The sequence below is a fragment of the Mandrillus leucophaeus genome, unplaced genomic scaffold (assembly GCF_000951045.1).
Source record: "Mandrillus leucophaeus isolate KB7577 unplaced genomic scaffold, Mleu.le_1.0 Scaffold507, whole genome shotgun sequence".
Taxonomy (NCBI): domain Eukaryota; kingdom Metazoa; phylum Chordata; class Mammalia; order Primates; family Cercopithecidae; genus Mandrillus; species Mandrillus leucophaeus.
In genome coordinates, this window is record NW_012105442.1 from 390,641 (window position 1) to 417,327 (window position 26,687).

At 40.6% G+C, this 26,687-nt stretch overlaps 1 protein-coding gene across 1 annotated transcript in view; it reads right to left on the reverse strand.

Moving 5' to 3' along the window:
* The window catches only part of SOBP (sine oculis binding protein homolog (Drosophila)), a 170,722-nt gene that overhangs the window by 59,944 nt on the left and 84,091 nt on the right, over positions 1-26,687 (reverse strand). Inside the window, exon 5 of the mRNA XM_011996257.1 lies at positions 13,006-13,101. Within this exon, the coding sequence (XP_011851647.1) occupies positions 13,006-13,101 (96 nt within the window). The remainder of the gene's footprint in view (positions 1-13,005; positions 13,102-26,687) is intronic.

The window sequence follows — 26,687 nt, forward strand, 5'->3', positions numbered from 1 at the left end:
AAATCAGACAAAATAGGTATATTAGGCTCAGAAAGAAAAAAGCCAGGACAGAGGAAAGACATTAGGTCTCAATTTCTGTTTGCATGTTTTCTTACCATAATAGGCAGTTTATTGTCCCACAGCTCATTTTAATCTTGAACATGACCTTGATAATCTGTGTATGGGCAGCCCAACTATTTCAAAGAGGAGCTCTAATCAAGGGGAGATGCTCTTGAGTTTTGACTAAATGACATTTTGCCCACATTCTTGTGGATTTTTGTTTCTTTCTTTGTTCATTTTTACAACTGAAACAAGTCCCAAATGTATTCCAGACATCTAAGCCAGAACAAAGGAAAACTGATTTATCAAATCAATAATAAGTACCTAATTGATATATTCTGAAACTTATCAGCATATAAACAAAAAAGATGACCCCAAAAAGTGGGTGCTTGTGTTCACTTCCAAAAGAAAGTCAGGATTTTAAATGGTCAGGTAATTAGAATAATTAAGAAATGCGGGATTTTAATAAATTTAATTTGGGAGATCAGCAGTCTCCTTTTTTTTTCTCAAAAATCATCTTATGTTAATCAAATGTTCTACCTTTACAAACCCAGCAAATTAAATAAAATGTTTTTTCTTTGATGAAGATCTTGAAAATATTTAGGATTATTACTGGATAAATACCAGTTCTCTGTCTAGAGTCCTATACATGTGCAAAGTGTAAAGAATAAGCTAAATCCATATGATTGAAAGCTGTATATCATAAGACGGTTCATTTTTAAAATGAATTCGGGCTACTCATATGAGTTTTATTTGTTAGTATTTCCTTCTTTCTCTTAAAAGTTGAGTACAAAAGGATTTCTCTTTATTAATTACATTTTATTGAGCACTTACTAAATGACAAGCACACTACACTTATTATCTCAATTAGCTTTTACAGCAACCCTAAATGGCACATACAGTTATTCTTTCTGTTTTACAGATGCAGAAACTGACCATCCCAAGGCCACAAAGCCGGTAACCCACACAGCCAGGAAGTCATTCCAGGGCATATACACTACATGGTCTCTCTGCTCTTTTCAGGGGGAAGGGGTTATTGCATTCCTCGTACTAGAGACTCTACCCACATTTAAGAATCTTTCGTTCCTATTTTGCATTTTTGTAGTTTAAATAGTACTGATCCCTGAATCACTCTGGATCACAAATATTTTTAAACTTCAGTTTCTTGCTTCTACTTCGATCTTGTTTTTCCCACCGCACAGAACTAGCTACTTAAGACTGTTATCCAAAATCTAAATTTACAGGAAAATTGGCTTGAGATGAAATCTTTGCCAGTTATTTATATTAAGATGATCATAAAAACTTGATGACCAATATTTTTGGACAGTCATTTGCAGAGTCACTTTCTTGCCTTTCCAGCTGTTAGAAGTCTTTGTCCTCATCACAGGGTGCCTGGACTGTTCTAACCGCCTTCTAGAAGTCTCCCTGCTCCCCTCCTCCAACCCATGAAGGCAGTGCTTTCATAATGGTACTTCCTGGCTCAGGTACCTAACAGAGATCCCCATAGCCAAAATACCAAATGTAAAATTAGCTGTTTGGCTGTTACTGTTTTTATTATCTGACCACAACCTACTGAATTAATTTTATTCTCACCACTCACAGAATGATGCCAGTGCAGGCAGTCTCCCAACTGGCCCCCAAATGCATGATGCGCACCCCCCTCATCATCATTCCACATCTTCTCTTTCTCTAGGATGCCCTTCCATTGCTACCCACCCTCCAAGGACCAGCCCAACCTTCATCTCTTCCAAGGACCTATTCTTGATGACTCCAGGCCATCATTTCTTCCCTATTGAACGGACTTTACTTCCTTATTGCACACATACATATTTTAATATGTATTTCCATTGTCTAATCACCATGCTACCCCACCTGGCACCTTATTGTACACCGGAAGTACACTGTTCACATAAGCATAGCTTGTAAACTTTTTTTTTTAAAGTTCTCTTTGTCTAGCCCAAATTTGTAAACTTCTTATGAGAAGGATGCACATTTTACATTATACTTTGTTTGCACTACAACACACGACTTTTAAGCCCAGCTCTAGGGAGACAGTAGATACCTAATAAATGCATGTCGACTGAAAGACAAATGTCTTCAAAATCGGGGTAACACACACATACCCCATAACCACCTGCTTTCATGTGAATTCCACTTTTTGAGATGCGTCCATGACATTAAATACCCAGATTTTTTTTAAGGCTTTAAATCTCTACAGACATTGTCTTCATGCAGTGTATACAAAAGAATAAATTAGAGCTATGAGAAACAACTCAGACCAAATAAACCAGGGAGAATATATCCCTCGAGAAAAGGTCTTTTTTGGTTTGAATTATCAAGACTGGCTGTCTCCACTGATGCAGCTCAATTTTCAACTTGGCTGATTTGATGACAGTCAGAACATTGTTTGAAAATCAAAATGCATGAAGGCTAAGGAAAAATGAAAATAAAAATTCCATTACAACTTAATTTTTCCATGTTATTTATTTTTATGTATTCATATATAAACATTAAATTAGTATAGAAAAAATACTGCATAAATGTTTGAGATGAGTTAAATGCCATAAACTCATAAATACTTCAGTAATGCTTGTTTATTTTCCTTTTCCTATATATAAATATCCACATTTCTACATGGGATATATAAATCTGCCCTCATATATTGTATTTTATATGTGTATCTATGCAATAATGTTGCATATTTTCAAAATTCAAGCTATCTGGTAAGTACATAAATATTTCCCTAAACCAAAAATGGTGTTTCACTGGGAGTGTCTTTACATGATTACCAGACACTTTGAAACTTAAAAGCATCACTTATTGAAATAGCTATCTAATGAAGGGCCCCAAATATTTCACACATCTTAATATCTGAACACTTTTTAGGTGAAAGTCTTATCCTAGCACATGTTCAATATTCAAATATTGCCTCCCTGCCCATGTCAGGCTTTGCCATTTAAAAATGTTCATGTGTTTCTTTTCCCCTCCCTGTTCACAGAGAGAAATGAATAGCACATCCTGCTCCAATATCAAAATCAGGTTCAAATTTTCCATTCAAAGGAAACCAAACTAAAATGAGATCAGAACACCAAAAAACAGCAGAGTACTTCACATGGTTAAGTCTGAGGCATAACTTCTCCTACACAATTTGATATACTGAATGCAGATTATGAAATTCTAAAGTATAGATAATATACCTATATATACTTTGTCTCTTCTGTAGGTTGGGAAGCTCTCTAAGAGATGGTGGCGGTGGTGGTGATGGATAAGGGCATCCTAATCTATAGAAACATACTTTATCCTAATGAAATCTATAGCTTGTTTTATTGAGAGAGACAGATAAAGAGATTATTGCTCATCTACCAATGTATCTCCATGAATTTTCAAGAGAAATATTGATGGATATGTAATCCAAAATAGAACAAAAAGCAATTTTCTAGAAAAATAAGGCAAAAGTAAAGTTTCTTATTTTAAACTCAGCTTATCTGGGGTATGTCTTAATTGATTTAACATTTCACTTGCAAGAATGAACAAGCCATCTATCAGTTCCACTCAAGGAAAAGTGAACAGCATTAAAATGCTCAGCCAAGATAGCCAGAGGCCAGCCTCCACCCCGCCTCACTGGCGGCAGACATACAATCCAGAACCAACTCATAAGTATTTCATTTTTACCTGAACTAGAACCAGGGAGATATTTGATTGCATACATTCATTCAACAAATAATTCTTAAGCGTCCACCTCCATGGTTCCTTGAATCTATATCACCATTGGCTGTTACAATGCCATTATTTTAATACCACCAGGAAACACACACACACACACACACACACACACAGGCAATTAAACAATGACAGGTCATCAATTGTAATATATGACTCCCATTTCTGAGATATTAAAATGTTAGGGGGGAAAAGTGCATCTCAGAATTCATGAAAAATGGTGTGAGCTAAGCGTGGTTCTCAGGGATCCAGCAATGAACCAGAGAGACAAGGCTCTTGACACACAAAGCTCTCGGCCAGGGTAGACTCATCTGGAATTAAAAGAGAATGCCTACTGTCCTCTAGCAAAAGTCTTAGTTCCTGGTGGCACGTAGCTCTCCAGGAAGAGACAAAGAGTAGGAAGTATGCAAAAAATACAATTAGGAAAAATATTTTAAGCCAAAATGCAATGAAATACATTATTTTGAAGAATGTTGTTTTCCTGAACCTGCTCATTTGAAGCTTAACCATGGGCTGCTATCTTCCTTCTTCCCTTTTAAAATTCCCTTACCAGTCCTCCCATCTCTAATTTCTTGCCTCTCTTATTACTCACATAAGTCATTCTTCTCCACTTCAAATATTTTTTATACTCTTTCCCTTTTCCTCTCAAGAGACTTTCATTAGCTTGTTCTTCTAACCATAAACTAAGCACATAACTGAATATGATTAATATTAGTTCTGGCTGGTTACTGGTACATTTTAATATTGATAACTGATATCCTATCTGATTTCCTGGTTTTGCTTGACATATGATCTATAGTTTCCTTGAAGCCACTGGAGGTGAATTCTCTTTGGTATTTTAGGTAATTGTTCAGTTCTAGTAATTAAAACAATAAAGGAGAATGTGACTGACTCCCATATGCTATTTTATGGCCAGAAATCTCAAAAGAAATAGATCCATTCACTCTAAGGAATACAACCCTAACAAACCAAAATAGTTCAAGATTTTTTTAAAAGGCCTTAGTGATCCTAAAAAAAAAAAAAAAAGTATCAAAATCTATAGCAGTCAGATTTTTAAAAAGACACTCGAATGTTTATATCACATTGAAAAATATATTTTCTATAGTCTACAGCTGTTCTTTTAATGTCCCAAGTCTACCAAATTAAAAACTATATACCTTGGCTCTGTTCCCCACAATTTATTATGCACTGGGAATCCGCAAACATTGCCATGACTTTCTGAATAAACTGCCCTTCCTAACATTCCCCATAAATGTTCTTTCTGGCTTCAGAATTCTACCAAAGAATTGTTACTATAAAGAAACTAGAAAGAGTCATTTTGAATTAATTTCTTAATCCCTTCCTTCCACAATCACAGACTGCACTCCTTCTCTGATCCTGGAATGTAAAAATGTGTACGACCTGGCCCCTACCCTGAGAAGGCAGCGGCATGTGTTGGCCTGAGCACAAGCATGGGTGTGTGGTCAGAGATGTGGGTCAAGCTCCAGCTCTGTGCCTGCTCACTGGGCCTCCTGCCCTCACCCAGGGCAAGGAGTATCCCATCTCTGCATTTTAATTTCCCCACTTCTAAAATGGAAACAGCAATATCTACTGAGAAAAGTTACAGTGAGAATAAAGGGCCTTAAAAGGGGTCTATACAGACAGATCACAGTGCTCGTTCACTGGAGGTGCCTCACAAAGGTGGATTTCTTGTCTCCTTCCCTTAGCACGGTATCAGAGGCACACCCATTTTCTATGGCAGATATGGCTCTGTGTAAATTACATCTTTTTCCTTTGCTCCGCATTTATGTTCTTAGTTGCATATTTTAACATTAAAATTTTTACTATTAAATGGTTAGGCAGAATGAAGAGGTCTGGGACCATGTAGAGAGTTTTCCTTGAGTCTTTTTCTTTCCTTAAGCTTAGTGCTAAGAATTATTTTTGTGCTGTCCCCTTCATTGTTCAAAAGGAAATTTTGTGGGGTTTTCATGCAAATGTGCATATGTAAAACTTTCAGGTACTCCATCGCTAGTAAATTTGGTCAAGTAGTAGTCTATGATGTACTGGAAAGCAAGCAACCTTGGAATAAATCATCATAATCATAATCATAATCATAATCATAATCACAGCAACACTGATTGAGTGCCAGTTGTTTACCAAATACTGTTCTAAGCACCTTACAGGTAGTCATCACTTAGACCCCAGGCCAACCCCACCCAACAGCTACTATCGTCCTCATTTCACACATCAGGACGCAGACACACAGAGATTCACTGATTTGCTACATAGCCAGTGGGTGGAGTGGAGGAGATTTCTGAATATGAACAAAATAATCTGGCTTAAGAGTCCAAGTTCTTCACTGCAATACTATACCATTTTTTGGAAATTTTAGATTATCCTCTGAAAAGGTATTCAGATACTGCAGTACTTCATAAGTCAGCAACATTTGCGATGCCGCCAACAAGCATCTCTAGTTCCCGGGGCATAAAAAGGCAAGTGGATAGATGTTCAACCCTTTCTCAGAAGTTCTTTTACCCAAATTAAAAATATTACATTTGAGTTTTTATCCAAACAAATTGGGAGGAGACTCAAGCTGAAGAATAAAGACAGGTACTCCCAGCATCTGCCTCAAGATTTTGTTTACACTACTGTATCTTTCTAGCTCCATTTTGTTAGTAATAAGACTACTGATTGTTGAGCTTTTATTAGGTGCTAGGTATACTAAATGTTTCATATACATGATCTCATCGACTGCTGAAAACAACCCTATGAGGGAGGCAGGTGCTGTATTTATCCTCGCCATATTGATAAAGACACTGAGGCTCAGGAAGGTGAGAAACTTGCCCAGGGTGCACAGCTAGCACATCTGCGGAGAAACGACTGGGACTCCCACTCTTATCCACCAGACCACAGTGCCTCCCTTGGAGAACACACAGTCTTTCATACCTCCCTCTGGCTCCAAGAATCACTGTGATGGACTGTGTGAGAAGCCAGCATGAAAACCAAACCATTATACCTCTGACATTTGTATGCAATGGCTCTGAAATCTGAAGGGCAAAGATCCCCCATGCTCTGGAAAGGAGAGCCTGCCAAATCAAGACTCTGTCCCCCAATAAGGCCCCTATATCAGAGCAGAGCTGAGCAACTCTAGCCCTCCCTCATGTGGATTTTCTCTCAAATAATGGAATTACAAAGAGAGGTAAAATAGGGTTTGCATGCACAGGAAAGGAGGGGAGATGGTCAACTGTGGTCAAGAGGGTCTTTATACAAGAAAAGTGAAAGGACCTGAACTACAAGACTATGGCAGAAATGGGAGCCAAGAGGCTGAAGAGTGAGAGGGAAGTGGCAGACACAGCTGAAGAAGAAGGTGAAACACCAGCACAGATGGGAACAGAGGAATGTGCAGATGAAATACGACTCACGTGGAATCCATCCCTTCTGCCTGTATTAAAGTCTAGATGGTCTTGCGGAGAGCATAATTATGCCACCTCTATCAGAACTGTCTCTTGCTTAGTCTAAGATTGTGACTTTTATTTCTGGAAAGTTCTATTTTTCCAAGATAGTTTAGAAAACTATGGGAATACAGGAATAACCACAAACTAAAGGGATCTGGAAGATGGCTGGGGAAAAAAAAAAAAGGTGACACAGTCTAAGTTTCTCTAGACAGCAGCCAGTCCCCTGGGATTTTCTGGTTATTTTATACCTGTGGGGCTATTGCAGTGACTATTTCAGGAAACTGGTACATAGTACACAATGCATGCATATATCATATGATGTTTTGTTTGATGTGATGTGAGTTCCAGTGTGTGCCATCATGATTTTAATTTTCAGTGCCTGTGCTGCTCAGCTGTAACATCAAAGCAATAGTATGTAAATTCATGTTGAGCTGCGGCATAAATTTGACTTTCATTAGACCAACAGCATTAGGGGGAGGGTCTTTAGTCAATTGCACCTATTCTGAGACACCTATTAAGTTTCAAATGAAATAGGACAGTTTCTATCACCTTTCAGGAGTCCTTGTTACATCTTCGTGATCTAGCAGAAAAGTTCTAGCAATGGCTAATATATGGCAGCCATCCAGAATTTCCCCTCACGACTGTGAGAAGCTAACATGTACTGGTGAGTTTGGCTGGGTTGCAAAGACATCTGATTTTGTTTTTAAATAAATACACTTAGAACCAGGGGCCTGAGAATAAAGAAAGTTCAAGTCTTCACTGGCACTGTGATGTCTTTCACTTTAAGGGCTTTTAAAACTGGGTCTGATTGGCCAAGCTTTACCAAGGTTGTGTTGAGCAGGGAAAGAAAAGCACAATATATAACCAAGAGTGATTTGTTTTATGTATGCATTGTCCCAAAGCTCTAATTCCTGGTTTAATCAGTATCAATGGATGCTTTCTAGCCAGAGAAGAGGGATCCTAAAGATTTTACAAAAAGAAAAAGAAAACCCAAAACACTAAAAATCCAAATCTGTCCCTCATAAAAGAATACATACTTCAGAATAGTACAGCAAAAAAAAAAAAAAAAAAAAAAGCAGGTTGGGGGAGGGGGATGTGGGGAAGGAAAATGAAGCATGATTAGTCCTGAGCTCACAATTGTTGAAGCTAGGCGAAAGGTACATGGGGAGTCATTATATGACTCCCACTACTTTAATTCTGTATACTTAGAAATTTTCCATAATAATGTTTTTAATCCACAGAAGTGCTAGGAATTCCCATGAAGCAGAATTACTAAAACCCAGACTCGACAGTTATTGAGACCCTTGCATATGGGACTGCCTGCCTGTTCACTCCTTAGCCTTCGGGTACTCTACACTTGGCCAGCCTAGATACTAACCTGTGTGTGGTGCACCTGGCCCATACTTTCCCACCTCCATGCCTGTGCTATTTTCCTCTGCTGGGAACACCCTCTTCCCTTACATTTTCTGGCAACGATCTAAATCCAACCCATGAAAGGCCTAGATCAAAGGTGTCTTCCCTTGTTAAGTTTTTAATGACTGCATACAGAAAAAATCTCTTCCTCCTCTGTACTCCAAGAACTTTGCCAGTGTTCTTTTGGGGCACAGCTCATTATGCAATAACAATCATGACTATAAGAAGATGATAATAACAGCAGCTAATATATACTGAGTGCTTACTATGTGCCTGGCTCTTTATATATGTCATCATTTTCCATCCTTATGATATGCTCTGAGGTTATTTCCTTTTATTATCACATTTTACAAAAGATCTGAAGCTCAGAGAGATCCAAGGGGGTGAAACAGGGATCCAAAAGTGTGATGTGATATCAGATATGTTACAATAAATGTTAAGCCTTTGTGCCTGTGATCCTTAGCTATACCACCAAGATGACAGTGTATAAAGTCTAGTTGGGGCAAGACCTGAGAGCCCACATTTTTTATGTCTATGATACTGTATGTGCCTTATTTCTCCTACTGAATTGCATGCTCCTTTAGGGAAGGGACTGTGTCTTTTTCTATGTTGTGTCCCTACCTGCACTGTCTAGTACAATGCCTTGTACATAGAAGATGCTCAATAATGTCATGTTTATTGAGCACTGGATTAGCACGGGGTATTTCTACTGCCTAAGGCCTACATGCAACTCTTATAATCCACCTGTCTACATCCACAAGGAAATGAAATGGAAAAATCAGCCCACAGAAAAACAGCCTAAGCATCTCTTCTCCTCATCACTTCTGATCACACAGCCACAAAACTAAAGTAGTTTTCATATTCTCCCTACACTGGCATTGTAAGTGACCAGGAAGAATTCTTCCCCGATGCTATTTTTATTTCACCTCCCAGTTGTGAGCTCCCTCCCTTTCCCTCTGCAAAGCCCTCACCCCTAACAGCCTCAGGAAAAGCCAAAGGAATTCAGACGTTGTCTAGGTAATGACTCAGGAATCTGGAACTGAGGGAGACAGGCTGATTTTACCCCCCTGAGTTTCTTTTCTCTTACTTCCCCTTTCAAACTTCCTAAGCCTGGCTTTTATCCAACCACATAATACTCCATCAGTTGCTGTTATTCTTTGGTTATATTTTGACCTTCTTCCTGAACACAGGGATGTTCTCTGGACTGATCTTTTGAAAATTCGGGGAGTAGGCTCAGGAGTCTTCAGTTCCTTCTCAAAACCCTCTCAGTGTTCCTCTTCTTCGCACTACAGGTCTTTCCCCTCCAATGACCCAGCTCATGCTGTATTTCTGCAAGGTCTTTACTCTCAGTGGGCTTTCAAAAATTGAGAAAGTCATGGCTGAGGAGAAAAAGTGAGCTCATAACGTGTTTATGGTCCTCCTCATTCTAGCTCTGAACCCACCTCTCACCAGAGATACGAGCATTTGAATCGAGGAAATGAGAAGCCTTCCAGTCCCAGAAGAAAGAAGCAGTAATGATAAAGGGACCAAGAATGGAGCTGGAATTTGGGGCAAGGGCTAGTTTCACCCGTGGCTGGCTCTAAATGTTCCCTTTTCCAGGCTCTTGTAAACCAGGCTGCTATAGTGTTAACATGATATAAAATTCCTACATTTTCTTTTATTAAAAGTTTTCTTTAGTCATAAACTTAGATATGCCAGCAAAATACCCGTGTGTGTGCATGTGTGCGCGCATGCGTGCAAGTGTGCATGCCTATCTATGAAGAGGTAGGTGGGGCCACAGTGAATTGTCACATATCAAATAGTACTCGTTTCATCTAATGTCACTCATCTTGACAGCCTTTCATTTTCAAAATTAATAAAAAGCATAAGGAAACTGCTGCACAGTCACCAACTAAAGGATCTTGGCCACAAAGCTAAATATCTAGTCATCTGTGTTGTACATTAAGTGTGAAGGCACATATCACAGTTTGGGATTTAAATGGAAAAATCAATACCCTACAGGAAATCTACAGTTGCACAGCAGATTTTTCTATCAGCCAATGCTTTGTTTGTCAGTGCCTTCTGATTACACACACTTGTGTATTCCGGGCATCGATTTTGCTTTGCTTTTGTTTAAGTTACTTAATATTCCTCCCTCTTCCAAGAAGCAGTCATGTGGGGGTGGGGAGCGGGCAGAGACATTAGAGTCAGTCATAAAGTCAAGGCAACGTCCCATCTACCTGGTCAGGGCACTTTCTGTCAGTGTCTGTGGCACAGAGGACTAGTCTTCCAGCCATGTGCTCCTGATCATCTGGGGGCCCAGAGGCACCCTGTGCCTCAGTGCTTTCTCCAGAGCTCCCACGCTTTCTAAACTGGCTACTGCTCTTGCAGCAATCCATGCAAGAAGATGGCAGAACCACCCTTCAGCTAAAAAAGCACTTTGGAGTGGAGCTTGCAATCTTCTCTGACAGATTCTTTAAAAATCTGCTCTAAGCTGCACTAAGAAAACTCCAAGGATTTCCTATTTCTTTCTTATGAATGAACAAGTCTTTTTCATATAGAAGCATAACTTCTCAGAGAAGGGCTTCATAACCAGCCAAACACCATCACTTTTCTTACAGCTGAAAAAAATTAAAATTCTCCTTGGAGAAATAAGCTTACTTATGTTTTCTTTTTATTCCTTTTATTTTATCACAGGAAAGTATACTGACCAAAATAAAGCATTTCTAACAGTGACTAGAAGGACAAAGATTGTACCAAATTGCTCAAAACTACTGCCAACACAACAATGTGTTTAAGCACAGCAATGACAAAACATCTACTTTCCCTAAAGACAGCTAAAAACGATGTTCACATATATGTTTTGCTTCCCCCAGCATAAACTGACCACAACCAGGACTCAAACATGTTCATTTTTCCAACAAATAGACAAAAATTAAATATGGCATGTTACTTTTACCAATGTCTCTAAAAAGAAGTAAGCTACCCCAAAGCATTCTGATACCAAAACACAGCATAAGGGCCTCTGTGGTCTTCTGCTGAATAATCAAACATTAAAACCAAAATGAACAAAAAGGGTTTCCTCAGAATAGGTAATGCTAGCAGTCCTGGAAGTTTAAGAGTCCTAAGATAAAATATAAGGTAAGTTAAATTTTCAGAAAAAAAAATTACATTTATAAGCAGCAAATTTGCCTGTGGATTTGCTGGTCAAGGGACTACACACACAGAATGAGTAGTGCAATTGTAACTGTGCAGACTGTGGAGGGGGAAAAGGAGGTTTTGCTGTCAACATGTAGCTACTGCGGCTAGAATGGGTAAGAACTATATTTTTGTCTCTTCTCCTGCTCTTTGGACACTTTGTTTTTAATGAACAGTTGGTATCAGAGCTAAATCCAAAGACTGTTACATGTGGGATTTCCTAATGCAGAGACCTGGCAGAGCTGTACTATATTCGGCCAAAAAACTAAACAGAAATTAGACTACCTCAAAATGTAACAACTGAGCATCCTCATTCTCTTTCAGTGTTTTCATTTAGTTGGAACAAATGTTTTGCTTTAATGCAAGTGAAAAGAAAAGAACATTTAGGGACAACATAGCTAGATCCCTCATAAAGCTTCATTTTCAAAAGGAGTGTTTGAATCTCTAAATAAATGACAATTCATTCTCTGTTTACTTTAGGTAAACAGAAAATGCATTGCAGAGCACTCATTTTCAAAAGCTAATCAAGAACATTAGGTCCCAACAGATTCATTTAATAGAAATATAATAGGCATTCCTGCTTGCTTTTCATCTTGTCTGGCTGTAAATGCTAAAATGAACAGCAAATTAACCCTGCATTGGAACAGAGTCTCAATGTCACAGCTGATATCCTCCCTCTCACGACTTGTAAACATCCCCGCACCCTGTCACTGCTTTGACTCCTTCTGCATAGGAGAGACGATTAAGTTTGGCAAGAGAGTGGAGGAATACTTGAATTCTAAAGGGAGTACTGCGTGTCAACTCTGCTATCTTCCCTAGCAGAACAAAATATTACCATGTCGTCTCCTAAAATAGTGTACAATGAGGACGTAGGAGGAGGGGTGAGGGTGAGGTTGTTTTTTCCCAAGCTACATATATCAACTGTCTTTCTCTGTATTTTTAACTTTACTAGCCATTCTCCAAGTGGCTGCTTATAAACTACTAAACAAAACAAGCTAATAAAGTACAGGGCCATTCAAGCTCTATAATCAGATATAAAAGATGTGCAAACAATTTGAGATCTTAAAATTAATATTCAGTGATATCAGAATTAGCATTTAGAACTCTATACAGAAAACTATAATATTTCATAAATTATGTAATCATGAACAAACCCTTTCAAAAACTGTTTTCACTGTGCTAAAGTAACATTCTAGACTTGTTGTAAGTATGTTATTCTTACAAGTAGTTCGCAGTTATTCTTGAAGGCAAGCCTTGGAGTTTCCTTAGCATAGTGCTGCTGGGGAAAATTTTCAGCATGTCCATCTTCATCTCTAGCCTGAAGGGAAATATAATGGCCTATTTAGGGACTTACAAATAATGGAAGAAAAAAAGCTAAAAGCATAACAGCTCAGATCATTCAACAAACGGGAATCCAGAAATAACAACAATATTAAGAAGTTTGTTTAAATACGCAGTACGCCTTTTAGGTATCAAAATTTGGGATTTATTCTTCTTTACATTGTTTAGTTTGAACATGCAAATTCATTGTGGTGTAATATTTAAAACAATATCAAGCAAACCAAAATCAAATAATTTTGTTGGCAATTACCACCACCTTAGTTTTTCAGTGCACATTGTTCATTGCACATTTAGGATTATATGACATACATACGTGTTTAAACTTTTTGGCATGCTTAAGCAATCTCTAGATAACGCACTTTAAAAAAATTCTAATAGCAAGGCCATAAGAAAAGCAATCTGCATAATTATATTTTGCATTGTAATACTATTAGAGATAAACTGATTCCCCTCCAATTTTAAATAAAGATCTAAAAGGAGCGATGATCTGGTAAGAACCATGATTCTTCAATCAAATGCAGTAAAAAAAAAAATAGACTTAATTTAAAAGCTGCATTAAAAAGTTACTGGTTATTTTGATCTACGCTGTTAATTAAGAAAGCTGAAGTTTAAATGGAGACATTAACAGAACCCATTAGCAATACCGCTTGCATACAGTCTTCTTTCTAATCTCCACCGGTTTCTGGTTTGGAGTGGGAGAGAAGGCAGAGGTAGGTGAAAGGGGGCGTGTCTGCAGCACACTCATTAAACCATTCATTTGGGTGACACTTGCACTCCGCTCTGCTCTCATCTCATCTTAGCCCTAACTGCTCTCTCTTTCCTGGCCTCCTGAAATTCACAGCTGAGCTGTCTCCCTCACATATGGCTTGCATATAATTATGCATATTCCATTTTACACTGCATTAAAATGATGAGCTCCTGGCTCCCTGCCAGCTGATTTTTAAAAGCCCTAGTGAAGTAGGAAAAAGGAGAGAAACACAGGGAGAGCCGCACAGGAAGCAGCAGGTAGTTCTGTCTGCTGTCTCTTTAGATAAAATGTATGTCTGGCACCAAGGGAACAGCTGAGAACTACCTGTTGTTATGTATGGATTGAGGGGGGAGAAAACAATGAGCATACACTGTGGCAGAGATGACAACGCTTATGTATTGTTTCTCCTTTAATGGAGTAAAATCTGCCCTGATGAGCGTCACTCAGAGCTCCCTGGCTATACTGGGGCTTGTCATTTTAGAAAGAGATCCATATTTTGTACATTTTAGAATGTATTGCTTGTGTTTAAGAAAGCTGCTGCTACCTAGCCCAGGGAAGGAACTAGATGGAACTTGGAAGTGCAATGTCATGGTCAGTAATATTTAGGTTACAAGAAGTTTGTGGGGAAAAGAGACTGCTCTCTTTTGGTTCACTTCTGAGATTTATCAATATCCCTGGGGCTTGGTGCCTTTTTGTTGTACCTTTTTTTCCTACTAAATCAGACTAAAATAAAAATGCAGTTATAGGATTGGCTATATGTGACAGAGAAAAAAGTTTAATTGTTGTACATGTCCAGTGGCTGACAAGGCACTGAGACCAATGCATCTTCTGACTGCATCGGAACAACTTTGCAGCTATGCCAGGGTTTAAATTAATATAGCTCAAATGGGTCGCATTTTAAATCCCTACTGGCAAAGGCAGCAGTGGCATACATAAATGAAAGGCAGTTGTAAGAAAGCAGGAAGATGCCAATGGGCAGTGACAATATTAGACTCTTCATAACAAAATGTTAAGCCACTCTATGAGGTACAGGTCTCTTAAAGGCAGGGACCACAACAATTTCATCTTTCTTATTCTGCCATGCCCAGTGCCTTGCTTTTAGTTGATATTTAGCAAACATTTAAGTGATGGAAAAAACGCATACGTGGATAGTAAGTAGACCCTACCATAAACAACTCTGTAGAAAATGCCACCTCAAAATATGCTAAACTTGGTAGTAGCTTTATTATATTCCTGATGCACTATGATACATATGCTTGGAAACACACTTTGCATATAGTTTTCAAGGGCTACTATTTACATATGTATGTCTATATTCAATATATATGTATCTTGTATATAAATATTCATAAGGTGGAATGTGTTTATTATGCATGTACTATGTATACACATTCATACACACCAGATGCCTAGGGATATTTTCAACATTAGTGGCAAAAATACATTCATTCCACTTACACGTAAGGTGCACACAATGTTTTTTGTGTGTTTAAAGGACAAAAAAAAATCCCATTACCGAAGATTTGAATGTGCTTCCTCAAAGGGGCTACAGACTTCATATAAAGCCACATAATTTATGAGGTTAAATAAAGTAGCAGTGGAAGAGAAAGGAGAGGGGGGTTGAAGAGATTCAGAAGTGGAGAGAGAAGGCTAGAAACTTGCTTTTTTATTGAACTATTATGTTCACCTCTGCATCAAACTTCCATGGCTCTGGGAATGCCCTGTTCTCTAACACCCACCCTGACTCCAGAGTCCAAGAAATTCTATCCTTCAGCCATTTGCCATGTTTCCACCACATGCCACAGAAATGAAAAGCACGCAAAGTATAAGGAGTTCTCCAACCATCACCTTCACGTGTATTTGTGTGCACACATAAGAACTTACGCACACTTCTCACCACTGTAATCCCCTTTGCATTGTGAAGTTTTTAATGTGTAATTTTCAATTACTATGACAGGAATAAGTGGAATTCAGTGCATTCATCTAAGGCAGGAATTCTCTACCCCGGCTGCATATTAGAATCATCTGGGGTGGTCTGTTTGTTTTTGGCTTGTTTAACATATTGGTATCTGACCCCCCTCCCTTCTAAGATTCTGCTTTAATTGGGGCCTGGACACAGGTGGTTTTTAGAAAGCTCTCAGGAGATTGTAATGTACCAAGGAAGGGCGAGAACTGCTGATCTAAGGGGAGTGTCTACAGCTATCAAGGGGAGGCCCTTGGCATAGCTGCCAGAATGTTCTCTAACCACTCCAGTCCCAGGCACTGGAGTGAACCACTGTGCTATGAGAGGGGGATATACAGGTTGAGCACCACTGATTCAAAAATCTGAAATCCAACACACCCCAAAATACAAAACTTTTTGAATGCCAACATGATGCTCAAAGGAAATGCTCAATGGAGCATTTCATGTTTTGAATTTTCAGATTTAGCATGCTCGACCAGTAAGCATATACAACGCAAATATTCCAAAATCCCAAACACTTCTGTTCCCAAGCATTTTGGATAAGGAACACTCTACCTCTAGGATGTAGTCCCTATGATAGATCTTACCCTAAATATTCAAAAAGCCTGGGCAACACAGGGAGACCCCATCTCTACCAAAACAAAACAAAACAAAAAAATTAGCCAGGTGTAGTGGCATGCACCTGTAGTCCTAGCTACTTGGGAGGCTGAGCCAGGAGGATTGCTTGAGCTCAGCAATTCGAGGTTACGGTGAGCTATGATCACGCCACCACGCTCCAGCATGGGCAACAGAGCAAGACCCTGTCTCAAGAAAAAAAGATTTAAGAGATTACACAACTAGTTGCTTGTGGGCAAAAATTATCATTATTTGTTTCTTAGTTTCTGGTATGACCAATAATCTTGGAAGAACTACCGTACTGCTTCCTTAAAAAGGCCTTCCTAAACCTCTCTATCCAAGGCAAATATCTCCTCTGTGGTCTTTCTTAGACTCAACATGGTTGCAACCTTGGAATCACTGGTGTGATTTTTGTCTCCCCCACTAGCCTACAAGCTTCCTAAGGGCAAGGATGGAGTCTGATCTTCTACCACTGTATCTTCAGCCCAGCCACTGCCCGATGCCCAGTAAGTGATCTGTAAGAATGAGCTGGATCATTTACAGAACTTGGTGGCGATGTTAGACAAAATCCATAGGACCTTCCTTACCCTACATAGAGAATCAGTTCATACTGTTTTACAACATCTGATACATTAAAGTTAGAGGCTTTACTATATTTAATATATTCTACATCTGCCCCCACTTGGGGTGCCAGACAATGACTTAACAAGGAGGGTGGACATATGACACCGATGACCCCTTCAGGGAGGAATATGTGAACACTAAAATTGTTCAGAATCACTGACTCATGGTAATAATATAAAGCAGACCAACTTTTGGCTGGTTTTATTATTGTTCTTAAATCCTCTGCAGACAATGCATTCTCTAATTGCCTGTCGAGAGTAGACCACCCCACTGTCGGCTCTAGATATCCGCTGGGGCCAGAAGAATTGTGTTCATGTCTGACTTTTTTCCAGAGTGACAAGTTCTGAAAGAAGGCACATCAAGGCACTTCATGATGAACTAACTCTCTCCTTGTGTCTTATTTTCAACAGTTTTATTCTGACTAATGTGCTAGATATTTACGCCAACTACAGGGAAAAGCAAATGGGGGACTATTTTTTTGCATTTTACTACAAATGTGATTGTCAGAACAAAGGTGCATTTTTGACCTATTATTCAAAGGAAACTTCATTTTTTTTTTTTTTTGCCATAACAGAAACAAAAATCCTTCAGTTAAACTGCAAGCAATTTCCCTGTCTTGCTGACAGTTGTGTATCCATTTTCATGGTTTGCCTAACATTTAGATAAATATTAGATGATATGAGAAATTTACAGTAATTGCCTCTCTACTTCAAAAACCTCTGGTTTAAACAAACTTTGTATTCACCTCTCTTTCCCTCTGAATCAGCACCAATTCACTTCTCTTATTTTGATTCTTACAATACGGCAAACTTTAGTTCTTTAAAGAATTCACTGCTTCCTCTGGGACAAAGTCACGGTGCCATGTGCGTGTTGGAGCAAGCTCGGCATTCTTCCTCCTCTGGAGAACGCCTTTAGAAAAGGTGGAACACATTCTAGAAATAGCTCCACTTGCCTACCCCAGAGAAGTGTGATGTTTCTGACTCCATGAAAAGGTTAACAATATTGCCATTTAAGTAGAAAAATAATTAGGCTTCAGAGTTAATACCTCCCTGTGATGAATGGGAGTTTACACTTCTGTGTCACTGTGATCTCAGGATTTCTTTTGAAAACAAGCAAAGGTTCTGCCTGGAATCAGGGCTGGGGAGAGCACAGCAGAGTTTCCAAGCTTAGCCCTCCTATGCTGCAGCAGAGACAGCACATGTCAGCTCACACATGTGGCACTGTTACCGGACTTAAGAACACCAAAAACAGTGCAACTCAAAGTTGTGAGAATAAGTGTATAGTTGAATAACTGGAGAGGAGAAAATAGGGGACATAGATTTTATATTTTATAACTAATTGTTGGAACAAGAAATAATAGAATTTCTTTTTGAAATTCAAGGTAAAAGCATGGGGACACTGCTCTGAAAATGCATGGAATTTCATTTTCTGAAATCTCATTTCTGGTTTAGCCTTCCTTTCTCAAATGTGTCCACACGTTCTCTTGAGGAAGCTCAGGAATAAACAGCAGCTATCACACACTGCCTTTCAGTGTGCTGTGAATGTCTTTGTGAACTTGAACTAAAGGTCAGTGCTGTTTCTTTGTCCTGCAGTGGACAGATACCTGGGACCTCTCTTCAGCCACCCCTGCCTCTGATGGGAACAACATAGGGAGGTCTTCAGAGTAGCTCCCTGCCTCCCCTGGAGTTTCTGCACTGTTGAGCTCATCTCAGTGGCCCAACTCCTCAGGTCTGAATTCTCAGTGCCCTTCTACTGGGTCTCCTGTCCTTTAACCCCATTCTTTCTGATGGAACTAGATTCCATCTCTCCTTCTGTTGGCAGATCCTACGTGTCCTTTAAGCCTTCGTTCAGACTGCAGCTCCTTTAGGAAGTCATTGGTGACTCTTCCTCCTGGTCCTCACCTAAGCTCTGCACCCTCTGTCCCTGTATGTATTTACATTCCACACCGATTTATTGCATTGCATTATGACCATGTGTGTGTCTGCCTCTCCTACTAATCAAAGAGGTCCTTGAGGGTGGAAACTGCGTTCTGTCCAGCTTCAAATGTCCAGATCCTGGACTAGTGCCTGGCATACTATAAGGGTTCCATAAATGACAGAGTGAGCAAATGAATAAATGAATGGGTTTCTATCCTTTAACACTATGGCTGGATATTCAGCCTTGCCCTCGAGTCCCTACCAGTTGAGTGTTCTGCCTCTGAACCTCAGGAGTCTTCTCCATACCCAAGTCTTAGCAGGGCTCTCCTAGAGCTATCTGATCACACCTTCCTCACACCTAGACCTTCACCAACTATTCAGTGCACTTCTGCCCAACATCTGTTCCTCCTACTTGGTTAGCTACCAGGGTCTTGGCCTCACAGAAGATTTTGCACTCAATTTGGACTTTGGCCAATCATCTTTTCGCCCTACATGCTTCTCTCCTCCACATCCCTGCTAGATTGATCCTCTGGTCTTTGTCCAAAAAATTCTCACCCTCAAAAGTCCATTCCTTGATTAAACAACTGGGCACCTTGTTCCCTGTTTCTGATATCTCACCTTCTCCTAGAGTCTCAGGTCTGTCTGAGACTCCTTGGTTACCATCCATGTCTTATCTCCTCTACCAGACTGGAAACTCCTTGACGGCAGAGACCATGCATTATGTATGAAGTCTCTTATATAACAAACAATCCTGTAAATATATATCGAATGGTTTCATTAGCCCTCACTCTTCCTTAAGTCAAGGCCTGGAGTGTTCTGTTTTTCTCTACTCTGAACTGCTTACCTCTATGAATGGGTATCCCTTAAGTACGAGTTATTTATATGCAAATATTCAAGTCACTGAACAGACTGTAGAGAGTTGCATGGTTCTCAAACAAAATTATGTGTGCATGCAGCTTGGGTGGAGGGCTTTCTCCTGGACACAGGGCTCCCACCTGGCATCAGGCTCTCTGCTCTGGAGATATGCCAGTAACCCAGAAACATCCATCTCTGGACCCAGGCATCTGCTCCATTCACATTACTACTAATGTCTGCATCAGGATCCCTTGCCTTCCCTTTCATCTGCTTGTCGATTGTCTATGGGGATTTCTGCAGTGGTGCTGTTTTACTTCGTTCTTTTAACCAAATGTATTTAAATTCCCATTTAGCGTGTAGGCTGTAGGAGAAGCTGTTTAACAGAGAAGGCCCTCCTAATTCTCCATCCTCCTTAACTGGCTAACTGACAGGCCTTCTCCATATCTCTTCAGGCTCCTCTGACAGCTCACACACCTCTGATGGATGAGATGGACTTATTTGCTGCAGCTATTTTTTCACATCATGCAAACCTTTATATATATCATAAATTTTTAATATCCAATTTGGAGTCTTCAAAGAATAATGGTAACAAATATGCAACATGAAGATAATGGGAATCGAATCATGTTTATGGCCTCCATGAGCATCTCCTTAAATGATGTCAGGTCAGAGCCCCTCAGAGCTGCACGCATGTGAGGCTATGGGGCTGATCTTGTGCCTGATTAATGGCTGCCTTTACTCGGGGGCCCTAATGGATTGCATGACAGTTATGGCAACAGATTCCACATCAGCCTGAAATACAGCTTCCACATGAACTAAAATATATCATGCTCATCCCAGCACATTACCACTGTGTCTGGAATAATCAGAGCAGTTGCTTAAGCAGTTCTGAAAATGTCTGTTTTTACTTTTTATTTTTAAATCTATTTTTCCTTTATTGGACAGGTGACCCTTTTGCATTTATCTTGCAGGGCTCTTTCTCAGGTCACCTGAGTGTCTTTGTTTGGTAAGAATTTTTATATCACAGCATCTATAGGTAAGGCCCAGCAGCTAGGGGCATGCAGCTCCCTTCTTTTTCATTCTCTGCTAAGGCCACGCCACCTCAAGCCCCAGGCAGCTTCTGATTACTCCGGAAGCTTAATCGACAGTGGATTATCCAGGCTCCTTCCCCTTCCCCTACTTTCCTCCTCCGCCCACTGCCTGCCTTTTGGCTTTTTACTAGTCATTTGCATCTATTACCCAGGGACACAGTGAGGGGAAACAAAAGGAAGGGAAACACAAATGATTCCACTTTGCTACTGGTTGGCACCCATAAAATGCTTAATTAATAGACCTAATCTAGGCATTTCAGGTAGTCCTTTTATTCCTTTTCTCTGAAATTACTAGGCAGAAGGGGGTTGGGCTCATATGATTATATGCAGACCTCATGATGGACCTGAGAAATCAGAGAAAATGTTAAACAGGCAAGGGCTAGAAGGGAACTCCAGGACCCTGTCTGTAAGGCTAGAAAAGGATCCAGATGTTACAGAGGAAATTCACTATCTATAGGATGCCTCGCCCAGAAATAACCTGGCCTCAAATGGGATTAAAAAACACAATACTAACCAGATTAAGATGCTGCTCCGGTTATTATCCGGGATTGATAATAACGGCTAACATTTCTACAGCTTTTCATGTATGCACCAGACACATCCTTAGTGCTTTATATGTATCAACTCATTTAATACACACACCCATACATATATCAAGGAAAAAAAATGACTTATGAAGTAGGTACTATCATTATCTCCATTTTACATAAGAAGAAGCTGGGGCACTGAGACGTTATGGAGTTCACACAAACTCACACGGTTACCAAGTGGCAGAACCAGGATTCAGACCCAGGCAGTCTGGTTCCAGAATCCCCATTCTACACACTGATGATCTCCCACCTGCGTGCTGATGGCAAAGGTAAATCGTGTACAATAACTTGAAAACATGGGTGTCATTACGTTTTAAAAACATGTTACTAAGGGAAGTTTCCAAATTTCGTTGGTTTTAGCACTCCAAGATTGAATATACCAAGAAAATTAGGAAAATAGAGTGTTTAATGACAAATGTAACAGAATCGGGGGGTGGGGAGGTGGGGAAGATGGGGGAGGAGGGTGCGGGGGAAGGGAAAGAGGCAGTCTGCAAAGAGCCCAAGAAAAGGGTTCCCTGCAGCTTCAGAAGCAACGTCAGTAGGTCTCTCGTGAAGCCTGCGGAAGATGGTATTTCAACATCTTCAACACTAACTTTTTTTTTTTTTTGAGAGACTCTCACTCTGTCCCCCAGGCTGGAGCGCAGTGGTGCCACCTCAGCTCACTGCAAGCTTCGCCTCCCCGGTTCACGCCATTCTCTTGCCTCAGCCTCCTGAGTAGCTGGGACTACTGGCGCCCGCCACCACATCTGGCTAATTTTTTTCTATTTTTAGTAGAGACAGAGTTTCACTGTGTTAGCCAGGATGGTCTTGATCTCCTGACTTCGTGATCCGCCCACCTTGGCCTCCCAAAGTGCTGGGATTACAGGGGTGAGCCACCGCGCCTGGCCAAACCAACTTCTTTAATCTGATTCTTATTAAATAAACCTCAGATCATCAAGTATGACACCTAGGTCTCTCAATACCAGAAAAGACATGTCCTACCAAAACTCACTCAGTTCTGCAGGTCCTTTAGCAATCTCCTTTGTGGACTTCTAAAAACGTCATCAATATTATGATACAATTTTTTTTAATCCTGTAGGTGATGCTGTACAGACTACAAGGGACATTCATGCTATCTTGTCTCCTGTATTTCTGGCACTTGGTATACGAATGCAGATTGTGACTTTGGTCAACATGAGTCAGTTCATCAAGGCAGTGGATATCCCTGGACCAATCAGTGAAACTGAGTCCCTGGATGTGCCTTGTCAAGAAACCTGCCCAGACTGTGGTGATTGTTTTGGGGGGTGAGGGGGTGGAGCACAAAAAGCCAGTTGGCCAACCTCTGCTCCATCCACAACGCCCTCCACTCCTAGGAATAATAGAGACAGAAGTACAACAATGCAGCCCTGAGCAGGTCGATGGCTAATTAGCTCAAGTTGGTGGGAGCACAAAGCAAGAGGCTTAGGTCACTGCCCTGAGTGAGTTAGCTTGCTCTGTGTCACTGTCACAGAACACACCCTTCGTCATGACCTGCCATGTCACATGTGTACAGGTCTTGGCAAAGGGGAGACAGACACCAGAAAACATGTGAAAGGATGCGGATGAATCAGTGCACATCTCTCACTGCTTCTGGAAGAAATAACTCACAGGGCATGTGCTGGTGAGGGTAGTCATGGATAGCTGAGTCACAAACTGAAACAAATGGTGTCCGTGAATTAGTTACTAATCCTGAGGTCAAGGACTATAAATTCTCTACTAACAGCAATACTTGTCAAAGACATGACGTCACAATTGTTATTTGTAACAAGAGCTCAGCACTCAGATCAACTTAACGTTCTTTTCTCCCACCAGCAACCACAGAAATGCTATAATCAGGGTCTGGGTATAACCAGGGTTGCCTACATCTGTTCTGGCCAGTCCATATGCTAAGCCTCAGTTCACCTCATCCCCCAGATGCCCACCAACCAGCAAAGCAGGCCTGCAGATGCTTCAAAACCGTTCCCAGCCATCACCCTGCACTCTCGCCACTCATTCCCCGCAGCTTCAGCTTGAGCCCACTTTCATATGGTTCCCAGCTCACCACCCTCACCCTGACTCTGGCCCTGCCCTGGGCCCTTTGATCTGTGTACTCGGCCTGGCTGGAGCTGACTGTCCTCCATGGGTATGGCCTTGGTCCTGCCACTCTGGTCTTTATTCTGGACAGACATAGGAAAGTATTCCACCCTGGTCACTGCTCTGGCCTGGGACAGTGTTACAGTCAGCATTGCATAATGTTGTCCAAAATATAATTTGTCTTAAAGGTAAGATTTCTTTAGGAAGAAGTATGAGTATTATACAATATATGTAAAGATCTAAAATCAGCCTGAACATGAAGGAGAAAGCCTAGAACCAGGACAGAATCCTGACTTTTACTGTGCGCTAGCCACATAAATGTTCTGACAGATATGCAGCAATACTGCGACTTCTGCCAGTGGATGTAGGCAAAGGAAGAAGATGAGGTAACACATCCCTGGTCTTTCAGACTGTGAAGTTCAAACATGATTCTGAGCAGGATGGTCCTCCTGACAGCTCCAAATATGACCCATGTGCCACTTGACCTGTTAACGGAGGTGCTGTCAGACTTAAGGAAGAAAAATATCTGAATTACTCTGCTTCCAAACCCAGGACCAATGAAGGCGAAGAGGCTTCATAAATAATGACCTCTGCTCCAACGATACTCTCTGGAGTCTTTGTTTTAAATCCCAGCCATTCTGCAGATGATGAATTGAGGTAATAAAAGGTGGGATTGTGGCATGCTTAAACAGTGGATAATCATTTCAGCAGAATTTGACTGGGGTTTAGGGACACACCTATTGAAGCCAACAGCTGAGTATCAAGTTAAAGTTCATTTCTGGATGACAACTTTAGTTAATTGTTGCTCCTCTGTCACCCTCTCTTCTTCTTTCTCCCTTCTCCTTCTCCTTCCTCTTCCTCTTCCTCTTCCTCTTCCTCTTCCTCTTCCTCTTCCCCTTCCCCTTCCCCTTCCCCTTCCTCTTCTTCTTCTTCTTCTTCTTCTTCTTATTATTATTATTATTATTATTATTATTATTATTATTATTACATTTCCAGGAGGCGTATTTTGGGGTCAAAGCCCAGGTGAAGAAAGACAAAAAGTGACCTGGGTTTCCACATCCTCTCCCTTCTTAGTATAAACTGAGAACAATAATACGTGGTTCTGCCTTGCACAGTGAGCAGCCCCACCCCTTCTGTTTGCTCCATTCCCTCCCTCACTGAACCTTTCTAGTTACCAAAATTTTCAAGCTGTCCCAGTTCCTCTGCATCCTGATCTCTCAACCACCCAGAGTTGCTCTAGATGGCATCTCAGAGATGACTGGAAGCCCCACTGTATGAAGGCTGGACCCCACTGGGGAGGGCACCACCAATTCCAAAACCTTCCAACTCAGTGACTACTTCATGGAACTGTCATCAGGAACAAAGGAAGAAGATTCAATATAGAAGCCACTTTTACAATAATAATAAGATTTAATGATTGTTCTGTGCCGGACCCCGTGCTAAGCATTTTACAGACTTTGGCTCATTAAAGCTTCTTAAACCTTTAGGAAGTGCCTATTACTCACCACCTCCATTTTGCCAGTGTAGAAACTGACATGTAGAGAAGTTAAGCAACTTGTCTAAGACCAAAGAGCCCATAAAGGGCAAAGCTGAGCTCTAAATGCAGGTATCATGACGCCAGGCGCAGATCTCAACCCCCATGCCACACTGCTTGTGTGCCCCAGGAGCACAGTTGGCAGAAGCAGCATGGTGACGATGAGTGACAGAAACCGCAGGGATTACTAGAAGGCAGAGAAGTCGTGGCTCAAACCCTCACATCCTTGCAGGTCCTTGTGGGTGAGAGGGAACACGCCCTCTGGTCTCTCCCCTTCGTGGTGAATTATTGGTGTCCAATGCAGCTCAAACAGAGGGATGGTGAGGGAGCTGGCACCTCATGGGGGAACCTGAGAGCCAATCTCATAGGCCGAGGAACACAGCCAAAGGCTGAGCAGACCCAAACCCAAAGCCCACCAGTATCAGCGGGGTGGCCTCTCCACGTATTCTGGACTTGGGGTATGGGACCAAGATGAGGCAAGGATGGTTGGATGGTGGCTGCAGATGAAATAGGAGTGGTGCCAGCGAAGTCCTGTGAGTCGGCGTGAGAAACCCTGCATAGAGATGGGGAAGGAGACATCCCTGAAGCTGACAGACTTCTCACCAGAGGGTTCACTCATTTTGAAATCTCTTAAATTCCCGTTTCATGTGCACATCCCACAAATGAAAGATTATGGGATCTTTAGTGATCCCATAATCAAAGTGAGAGTGAGCTCAAATCTTTTCTCAGGTTCCTAGACAAACTGAGACACGTTCTCAAGGACACGGGATTCTAGATTCATAAACCTCCTCCTACGGTTCTTGCCTAATCACAGAATAGAAAATTGTTATTCTTTGATGTGGAAAATAGTAAAAGGGGAATGAGAATGATCATTTCATAAGATTATTGACATCAGCCTTCCCTTCTTAATAAAAACAGGCAGTGTTTACATGCAGTCAAGTATCCTAGTATAATAAAGAAATTTCCGTCATTTATTTGTCTTAAGGGATAAAAGACTTTTTGCCTTTGAGTTATAAAAATGTTTTGACTGGTTCCATAAACTGTAGAATGCAATACTCTATATCTATACCAAAGCACTATATGTGTCATTGTGGCCCCACAGAATGCAGACATGGGGCAAGGGCACTTAAGTAATGTTTTCCTTAGGTCTCCATTCACTCATTTAGTCATCTGTTCTTCACTCACTGAGCATCTACTGTGTGCCGGGCAGTAGTAGACAACTGAATAATCAAGCACCTAAAATGAATGGTATTCAGCTCGCATGCTCAGTACATTTTAATTTTTTAAGTTCAATGATAACAATAAAGCAAATGGTCCCTTGAAAGCTCTATTTATATCCAATCTGGAGTGTCAAAGATCATATATTTATATCCTGTTTAAAACTTAGATGTTTAAATAATTACAATTTTATAGCGGTAAATAAAAGTAAACTACGAAAGGCAAGAAGTAGAAAATACTCTTGTTAGCAGGCAAGAATTTTAAGGAAGTAAAAAGCAAGAAAAAGTGAGAGCAAATTCTCAAGGGCTGAGCACCCCA